This window comes from Limulus polyphemus, unplaced genomic scaffold (assembly GCF_000517525.1).
Source record: "Limulus polyphemus unplaced genomic scaffold, Limulus_polyphemus-2.1.2 Scaffold50, whole genome shotgun sequence".
In the NCBI taxonomy this organism is placed as follows: domain Eukaryota; kingdom Metazoa; phylum Arthropoda; class Merostomata; order Xiphosura; family Limulidae; genus Limulus; species Limulus polyphemus.
Window position 1 is genome coordinate 574,475 of NW_013665660.1, and position 10,746 is coordinate 585,220.

The 10,746-nt window shown below is 30.4% G+C and overlaps 1 protein-coding gene across 2 annotated transcripts in view; it reads left to right on the forward strand.

Moving 5' to 3' along the window:
* The window catches only part of LOC106463097 (ubiquitin thioesterase zranb1-B-like), a 59,121-nt gene that overhangs the window by 43,626 nt on the left and 4,749 nt on the right, over positions 1 to 10,746 (forward strand). For both annotated transcript variants that reach the window (XM_022390656.1, XM_013923076.2), the window contains 6 exons: positions 2,271 to 2,555; positions 3,230 to 3,416; positions 5,202 to 5,273; positions 6,741 to 6,939; positions 7,223 to 7,467; positions 8,276 to 8,505. In XM_022390656.1, the coding sequence (XP_022246364.1) occupies positions 2,271 to 2,555; positions 3,230 to 3,416; positions 5,202 to 5,273; positions 6,741 to 6,939; positions 7,223 to 7,467; positions 8,276 to 8,505 (1,218 nt within the window). The remainder of the gene's footprint in view (positions 1 to 2,270; positions 2,556 to 3,229; positions 3,417 to 5,201; positions 5,274 to 6,740; positions 6,940 to 7,222; positions 7,468 to 8,275; positions 8,506 to 10,746) is intronic.

Genomic DNA, 10,746 nt, shown 5'->3' on the forward strand with positions numbered 1-10,746 from the left:
ATTTATATCCTTTAACTATATGGGGAGCTTGTTAAATCTGGATTAGAAAGACTAATGAATATACTGGAATGGTGCATGGACTGGAATTTGTAACCACACGAGTTTTATACATGCAATGCATATTGGCTAATATTTATATATATATATATATGCAGGATTTATAATTTTTTCAAACTGTAAAGCCGTGTATATTGGTAGCCATATGAATTTTTCAAGTTGTATAGATGCTTGTATGTATGTTCATTGCAAATATAAGAAAATGAGTCATAATCATAATAGCATGTGTATACAAATAAGCATTTTTAATATTTCTTATAGTTGTTATATTTCCCCCTTCCTCCTCTCTGCTGGCCATAGTAAGGCCAGTTATGGGTTTGGTACTGCTCACCAGATTTCATCTTAGAGTGACATTCTGCACACTCTACAAGTTTGAAAACGTGTTAATTAACAATTATGAGTGGATTATATTAATATGCCTTCTCACTCCCCCTCAATTTCTGATGCAGTTTGGGTTGTCACACTTCTACGATCATCTTCCACTGTGATAACTTTGGAGGACCATTGCTGCTGCATACTTTATTTTAAACTAATTGATTTTTAAAAGCAATATATAGCTAAAAAAATTCTGCCTCACTTTTGCCTAGAATTACCATCTCCTGCTTGCATGATTTTGGTCACTCCTTGTAGTCAGCTTCAATGATGGCTACTCTCTCTGCAGCATCTATAAAATTCTCAATCATGCATTGGGGCTATAATTGACACTTAGGATCAGCAATCACCATGACTGCTGATCCGCTGCTTGAAACTGAGCTTGATGCTGTCTTTTAAACTACGGCTTAAATATATCTGTTATGGGAGACTAGCTGATACAGTTCATGATGATTTACTGTAGCTATTGACTATTTAACCACATTAGTTCGAGATGTAAAAAATTTAAGATTGTCAAGGAGATGTTTGAGATTATAGTGAACATTTATAGTTTCTGTGTAACTAAATTTTCTATATATAATGCATAACACTGGACTAAAACACAACCCCAATAAGTATATATAAAATTTTACCAGTAGAAAACTAGCCTTTTTAAATAAAACATATATATTTAAGACACATTTTAAATCAACCTTCCTGTCTTTTAAAGTAATTATTCTAGGAATATGTGTAATAAGATTTAATATTGTGTGTATTAATTTTTTTACACCTTCACTTCATTCATAATATAGGGTTAGATCCCTAAAGACACTGATAGTATAGTGTACAAAGCATTGAATATCTACATGTTACAGCCATCTAATGTTCATATTATTGGCTGGTAATTCCTGTTTTATCCTGTTCTTAAGCTTCTTAAAAGAACACCAGATAGTTGTAAAAAAAACTAACTTGAAGGGGTGATGATAACATTGTTTACACTAGAATTATGATTTTTTTAGCTTTTATAAATAATTTAAAAAGTACCTAATGCAATGCACAATGATCCATATAGTAATATTGACTAGGTTTGATTGTAATACTCATGCCTGTTTTTTCTGTAGGCTGGCAGAACAATAACAATAATAAAAAGAACAATAAATGGGCAATCCCTATTATGAACCACAATTGTGGTTCATGATAATTTTTTTCAATAACTCAAATTTTAAGATAAGCTCTAATGACAGGAAAATTAATTTTATGCCATCTTATTCTTGAAAAGGATGGTTTGGTTCTTAAATGTTTTAAAACTATTTTACATGTAACTCAATACCCTGAGAAGGCCTATCAGTCATGTTACTATTTTATTACTCTTTATTTCTATGATAAATTGTATTTACACATTGAGACCCATAAAATGGATTGATAAGTAATTATAACAGGATATATAAAGCTTTCTCCATGTTAATAGTCTTAGTTTGTGACAAGCTTTCAATTGCCTTGTAATACTGCAGTCACTTTCATTTCAGGTTTAATAAGTTAGTTTTAATTTTGAGTATAATAATAGCTAAGGAATACACAATATTTTCTGTTGGAGGCTATGTTTGTTAGGAAATCTGATATTGTTAAAAACGTTTGCACAAGTATTGTTGTTAAATTTCATTGTTGGCATCTATTGGGTGACCAAAAATATCAAAATAAGAATATATACCCACATACAGCTTCCTTTCTAGTTTTACCCATTGAAAATATCAGTTGGTATATCATTCATAAATGTGAATAAATGAAAATTGTTATTGCTTTTAAAAAAAAGTTTAATATAATATAAGAATAGTATTGATGGTTTTATTTTTCCGTCTTTAAAGGGACACTCGTCAGTGTCTTGTACTAGTGAATCAACACAAGTTTTGAACAATTATATTGAAGAACAGAGACAGAGGCAACAGAGAAGAAAGCCTAGAGAATTTGACAGAGCTTGGCTAAATGCTTGTATGGGTGTTATAGATGGAGATCTGAATCCTGTGATACATTATCTGTCAATTGGAGGTGATCCAGCTCGTCAGCTTACTACCTCTGATGTTGCATTGTTATCCCGAACCATGATGTTTGAAGTAGGAAAGAGCCTAACTGAGTTAGCTGTACAATACCAGGTAATAACTGACCATAAAGGTGGGCTCCAGAGAGAGATTAAAAAATGCCTGGGAATTGTAGAGTGTATTTTAAGGAGGAGAAAAGGCTAATAATGTGATTTCCACAATACACAAAATCTAAAACTGTATAGAACCTAAATAGATTTTCTTCTTTTATTACATAACTGTCAAAAGTTTGAGTTTTAAAAAATCCAATTAAATCCTTTATGAGATACCATTAAAGGTTCAGATGTTGGCCATCACTATCCACTTACTTGTGTATTGTGTTTGATTTCGTAGTGAACCTAGGAAGCTTTGTTTGTAATGCAAGTGGACTAGGGTGGGATTGTCAAGTATATCACCTGGTGTGATAGTAAAGATTTTAGCCAGATATCCTAGGACCAAGTGTTATTATAGGAATCAGTTTTAATATTTATGGGGGAAACCCTCTATTTATATACATATATATATATATATATAATATTTTTTGTTTTAGCTGTTCTAACTTTTTAACACAATCACTGTGAAAAAACATTTTCACTAATTGAACATAATTTACTCAATTATTAAAAGCCTTCTTTTGCATTTTCTTTGAAAATCTGAGAGTATAATGTAAAAATACAGTTTTGAGGGGAATTTTTCTATTAATAGTTTAGTTACTAGTTCTATTATTTTTGTTTTTGTAATCTGTTTAGAGGGATGAGGTTTTAGCCATCTTGCTACCTCATTCATCACACCCAATAGTAAAACGAGCACCACCAGATGTGAATAGAAGTCTGTCAAGAGACATTCGACGTCATATTGCTACTTCTCTAAAGCAGAGGATAGGAGAATTTTCATGCTATTTTGTCACAGAATTTGTAACTTTTACTCTTCCTGCAGGTACTGTAAAGTTTTTATTTTATTTTAACACAAAAGAATTTCAATATAAGTTGGATTATAAAGGATGTTCAGTTAGCATTTGGCAGCCAGTTGAAATTTTCATATCATTTACCTTGAATATTATAACCTAAGGCCCATTATAGGTACTATGAACTAGTAAGTTATAAATAAATGAACATAAAGAAGTAATAACTATGTTAATGAAGAATGGTATTAACACTAATAAGTTAGATTTTTTTTTAGTAAAGATTACAGGAATTATTAAACTGAGTTTTCAGGAATATATGTTTTTGTGTGTGTGAGTCCATTTCATTTTGATATTGTCCAAAGCATGTTATCATGTTTTCTTATTAAATTCAATTGAAATAATATAAGTATGGCAAGTGAATATTACAGTTTTCTAAACAATGATCTTAACCTTTATCAGTTCAATGGAGTCTGTTTTAATCCACCTTCTACCAAATGATTAAGACTTCAACAATTTCAGTTTTTAAAGGAACATAACATTCATTTTAAGTTTTCTTCACATGTGTCAATGAGTTCTCAGAAGATCTGTTTGGTATGTTTTACGTTATTGTAAAATTACACTATGAGTGGATATGACTTGCATGGCCTGGTGGTTAGAGCACTCGACTTGTACTCTGTGCATGAGTTTGAATCCTGTCACCAGACATGTTCTCCCTTTCAGCTGTGAGGGAATTATATTGTGATGATCAATCCCATTTGTCATAGGTAAAAGAGTAGCCCAAGAGTTGGCAGTGGGTGGTGTTAACTAGATGCCTTCCCACCAGTCTAATGCAGATAGCCCTCGAGTAATTAAAACCAAACAAACAATTCAGTATGTTATATTAAGCTTATCAATTATTTATTGAGTTGCATTACAGTGTTTACTTACTCATTAGGATTTCTCACTTGAATATTCTTGTTCATTATTTTAAGATAAAGAGTCTGAGGTTTAGAGAAGCATTGACCACTCCAGACAAGACAAAACTGTTCATAAAATTATTTACAGTTGTAAACATTGGACAGGGTAAATGCGATATGAGTGTTCACCTGGAATCATCCTTTGTTAAAATGTGGCATCCTACTCAATCCATAATATTTTTAATACTGTTTTTTTCAGAAGTGAATATTTTCTTTTATATGAACTTATATGCCCTAAAGTTTCCAGTGTCCTGTGAAACTAATCAAACTGTTTCTTGAAATGAATATCAACTACTCAGTGGCCATGTATTCAGTCATTTGAACAATGGATGTGACTGAATATATATTTTGTATCCAGCTGATACACTGTCCATTACATATCTGAATTTAATCCATACCTTAAACCTTTTTTTTTTTTTTGGATAAGAAGATTTTATATGTTTAAAAATGGAAACTCATTTAGAGTCCTAACATGTATAATATAGTAAGAGAGTGTTGTTCTTTTGGTATGAAATATTTAAAAGACTATACTTCCTGAACTAAACTTCCCAGAATAAATGTCCCCCAGTGAATCAGGGATAAGTTTGTGGACTTACAATGCTAAAATCTTGAGTTTGATTCTCCATGGTGGACACAACAGATAGCCCATAGTGGCTTTCTTCTAAAAACCACTACCCATCACATCCATAATTGATAAAACCATTTATTATTATTAAAAACAAAATTATTGATTAAAAAAATCTAAATGACTTGAAATCAAAATCGATTGGTCTTTGTTTAAATGTTCTAAATGTTATACAAATTATCTTCTTTTTCCAATCTTCTTGAAGTTGTTGATGATTTTTACTTTTTTATATACAGAAATAGCAGATTTTGCACGACCTGTAACAGAAAGATTATTTGATGAACTGTTAGACAGATATGCACAGAAAGGTATGTTGAAAATTGTATTGTAGAGTATTAGTAAAAGTGCCAGATTAATACAAAGATAAATTGCATTAGCAAGCAAATTACATTTTTGTATAGGTTTTAAGTGTATGAAAATGTTCATGGACACATTCTTGAATGGCCTTCACAATTACTGTTAATTTAATGATTACATGTGTGACAATAATAAGAAATGTGACCAAATCTGTCTATCCATGGTGTGTTGATATTCAATTGATTTATTATTTTTGATGATTAACTTTAAGGCTTATGAAGTTGTGTATTCCAGCTGTGTTGAAAGGTGATTAAGGATTTATTGCTCATTTATTATTCATTTCATTCATGTAAAAAAAAATCTTTAAGAAATGGTAGGTCAAAAAGGATCCTGTTGTATGTGCTTAATGCCAAAGAAAAAGCTATTTAAGACATTTATCTGTAATTTTTATAAAAACCAGAATTTTATATTTCTCTAAGCATTACTTTAATCTTTGTTTTATGCAAAAGAAAATTTTTTAAATGTTGTTTTACCTGTCCACATGCATAAATAAGATAAGTACAAGGTGTATACAGTCAGGGAAAATATGTAAAAGTCAGGGGAAAGGGGGAAAAAAATGCCTAATCAAGGAATTTTTTGTAACTTTTTTTGGGGGACAGTAATCACTAACAAAAACGTATTGGCTAGCTTCTACGTCTAGCATATTAGCTCAATAATTTATTTAAAGTAATTAATGTGGTGATTTCCAAGCATAATTTCCTTTGTATATGTATATTTTTATATAATGTGAATAGTCAGGGAAAACTTTAAAAATGTCAGGGAATTTATTTTTTAAAGTTCTGTATACATCCTGTTTAGTATATATACAATAACATTATTTTAACTGCAATGAAATTTGTTAGTAGTGAGCTAGAAACTGTATAATGTACCTTTCCAAAAACGTTTCTTGTATGATGTCAGTCTTTTTTATATGTGCACTTGATTCCTATTTTTTGCAATGATCCCACAACTTACATTAACATTACTGTACAGATTATACATACATACATACATACATAATTAAGTGTTTGTGTGCTCTAATGGCTATTATTTTATATACTCCAAATATCTTTGAGAGATTTTTATTTATTAACTTACATCTAATGTACCATTGAATGTAGTTCCAAGTACAGTATGGAACTTGAAATGCCATTCATATAAAGTGTCATTAACTCTTGGTAGATCTGATGTGTTTTTTTTTCAGTGAGAATATTTACAGTTAGCTTTTAAAAGTTTTACTAGTGATTCTCACCATGTTTTTATATGTTGGTCATGGTAACATGCTTTTCTGTGATAGTTTTCAAATATGTTAAAATAATGCATATGTTTTATATCTTGGTTATTGTTAATTTGCACACCAGTAATTAATATTCAATTATATTTGCTAAAGTATGTGCCAATTTTTTTAAATAGCTGATTATATACACGTATTTTCTCAGAATTAGAAGAAGAAGCACCAGTTATTAACTGGAGCATAGAACTTACAGACAGGCTAGGCTCAAGACTGTATGTCCTATGGAACCGAAGTGCTGGGGACTGTTTGTTAGACTCAGCTTTACAAGCTACGTGGGGGGTATTCGATAGAGATAACACATTGCGACGTGCATTAGGTGAAAGTCTCTGTGATGCTGCACCTGTGTAAGTTTTGTTTTATCCTTGCTTTTATTTTGCATAGCACATTTCAAAATTATTTTCTTTTAATTGAGCTGTTTGGAAATTTTTACGTGTTAACTTTTACAAACAATTTGTGGTGATTATAAGCAAATAGAGCTTTATATAAAAAAAGTTACTAATTTCAATAATCTACATGTCCAGAAGAAAATATGAAGTCTATATATTGTAGTTTTTATATATTTCAAAACCTCCTAGGTATACTTTATACTGTTGAAATAGTTGTGATTTTGTTGTGTTTGTCTGAAAGGTTATATCCGAGGTGGAGAGAAGCAGAAACTCTGCAAGCTAATCTCTTAAACTTTACGCTGGATGATTTCCAGTGGCAAGAAGACTGGGCTACTCTTCTCTCATTAGCTACACAGCCAGGATCTGCTCTTGAACAGATGCATGTTTTTACTTTGGCCCACATTCTTCGACGACCTATTATAGTGTATGGGGTAAAATATGTAAAGAACTTAAGTGGGGAAGCTTTGGGTTATGCACGCTTTGAAGGTAATGAACTCAATTGATTGTGCCCCTTTTCTTTCAGAAAATAATGCTATGAAGCCTCTTTTTTGTTAAAAAGAACTTTTAAATCTATTTCTATTGTTACATATAAAGTTCTATAGGTGATTTAAATTTTAGACAGAATTGTCTTATTTCATGTGAAACATATTTAAGCAGATATTTTGCATGTATATCATACATATATTTTTCTTAGTTTTTCAGAGGATAAAAGCATTTTAATTTCTTTGTAAAGAGATTAAGATGAGTGTTTTTTTTTTGTAACTTTTATATATAATTAATTATGAAAAATGGTGAGTGTCTAGCTGTTAACTTGCCTGTTATTTTGTACCTTCTGATATTAGTGTACACTTGAATAAATTCTTTACTTAAGAAATCAGTCTAGTATGTTTTTAACTTGTTATTTAAAGTTCTTGGAAGTATGATTGTTTAATAGGTATATTGAAGACTCAGAAAAATCCTTAGCCTCACTTGTCTGTTTGTAAGCATGCTAAATTTAACTAAGTTTTTGCACAAAAATATTATAACAGTTTTTTTAATGTAATTCATGCTCATTTAAAGCTGATATTAAATGCAAGTAACTGTTTCAGAATGTACAGAATTTCTTTTGAGTAAAGACTAAGTATAAACCTTTTGGTTTCAAATTAAATGGTAAATATACATGCATTCTTTTGTTGTTTTTTTTCTTATTAGCATTACTAAGAAATTGTAGTTTATGTTCAAGTGGAAGTTAACTAACAAGATGTTATGTGGAACAGACTTTCTATTTTCCTATAACATTTTTTATCCCCCTCAGGAATCTATTTACCTTTACTTTGGGAACGCAGCTTTTGCTGGAAATCCCCTATTGCGTTAGGCTACACACGTGGCCATTTCTCAGCATTAGTAACAATGGAACCTGATTTAGGTGACGTTTTGGGTGCTGGAGCAAACATAAGGGCAAATGATGACCAGCATGTGGTGTTTCTGCCTTTGGTGTCTACAGACCAAAAATTGCTTCCAGTACATTTTCTTACTCAAAGTGAGGTAGGAAGGTTTATTTTAAAACCATACAAAAAAAATCTGTAGAAAGTATTTTATGTTGCAGCCATTGAGAAGTCAGAAGTTTTATCTTTTGTAAAAGGAAATCTTTATCTCCCCTGTCAATAATACCCCAAGAATCTTCTCATCACTTAGATAACATATTTCTGTATGTAATGTGTATACCTGGACTTTATTTAGTTAAGTTTGCATTGATATGTCGTAGATGACCATGAAACATTGATTATTGTAAGTCAACAATTTTTGCATCTTGTATTAGTAAAGCAAAATGCTTTATTAGAAATGGCCTAAGAAAGAGTAATAGAAATGTTGTTAAAGTACTATAAATACAGGAAATCTTTACATACCACCAACTCACTTGCTAGACATTGACGGTATTATTTTCTGGTGTTTGATAATTATTGCCATCAACAACAATCTGTTCCTTATAATTAACCTTAAAAGTACAGTTTGAATAAAGAAAATTACTTCTGAATCTAATCAATATTTACATCTCAGATTCACCTGACATTTAAAACCATTGTTTATTAGTAAAAAAAAAAAAAAACAAATTCTCCATTCATAGTGTGAATATTGTTTTAGTATAGTGTATTGTTGTGTAATTTTAAATTTCATTTCTTGGTTATATTGTTAACTAATTAAAGTAAATCTTGCATACATCTTATCATTGAAATTTTTGATCATATGTATATCGATATAGGGTCACCTACCGGATAGTGCTACATTTTCCTAGCATTTCTTGTCGGTAGCAATCACTCTTTTTTTCTTTTTTCCATTATGGTTATGTTTATAATCAGTTGCAGCTGATAAATGAGCATAATTTAAAATGTTTGTGCCTGAGATGATCAGGAATATAAAATACTTTGGTAAATTATTAATAAACACCTTGTATTCAAAACATTTTGATTGTGTATGACAAAAGTCAGCTTTTCCCAGTGTATGATATATGTTAAATAATTTTGTTTTGAATTTTTTGTATATTTATATTTTAACCCTTTCTGGACCACAGAGCACCTTTTGGGTTTTGAGTACTCTTTTGCATATCAAATTTCAAAATTTAAATAAGATTAATGATTCTAACTATTTGAACAATTTTAAAATTAAAAACATTCTAAACTTCATATTTTGACATTGTGTAACACTTATTTAACCCTTTCCATACCGGTCATTGGTGAAAGGCCATGTCATCGTGTTTGTTGACTCGCATTCAAAATTTTATTGAATTACTATTACATGAATTTATGTCAATAAGTTTGATATCAAACTGTAGACTGTAATTCAAATTTTAGAACTATACATTATTCAATTTCTTAATATACAAGTAGATATTAAAAAAACAGTTAAACATCAATTTTTTGTGAGTCATGTGGTATGTTGAATGCAGCACTTGTTCAAATTAGATGTTTGTGAAGTCAGAATACTAAGTCAATAGTTTTGTATGAATTAGAAACTCAAATTACTGATATTGACAAGCTAGAATATAAAATAACCTTTTACCTTTTCTATTTGTTAAGATATTGCTCATGTAATGAATCAAACACAGGGGCACCCCACCCACCTCTTTTTATTTTTGGAAATGGTCCCTTATATACACTTACTTCTATATATGACATGAATAACCAATCAGTAGCTCAGAATGTCCTCCTAGTGGCTTTCTTAGCCATTTTAAATTCTTAGGATGCCATCTCCTTCTTTAGAACCAAGATTTCAAGGAGGTAGGTTGTGTCTTTAGTCTGCTCGAAATTTCATATTTTTTTTAGACTGAAATACAGCTTTTTTACTAAGCTTGATACATTATAATGAAATTCTTTATTAGTGATATAGTAATTTATGATTTTTTGGTTATTCAACTGTATATATGTAAAACCTAAAAACAATTATTTTGTTTTGTATCTTCCAGGTGCGAAATTTTAATAGGCTTAGCAACCTACATCATGCAGCAACTGAGTACAAAGGTCGTAACTAGAAGAGATAATTGTTTGCTTTACTTTTTTGTTTACTGTTCTGTGTTTTAAGAAAAATAAGTTTAAGTTTATAATGTATAATAAGTGAAATGTGATTGTATTTTACAAAATACTAGTCAACTAAAACACAGCCAAGACAGGTCACTTTGTAAAGACTAAAGGTCAGTTTTATATTATTGGATACAGTAACATGAGTGCACATGTGCCGTGTCATTGTACCTTCTGTATTGTTAGCCAGGAATGGCTGAAAGGTCAATATAAT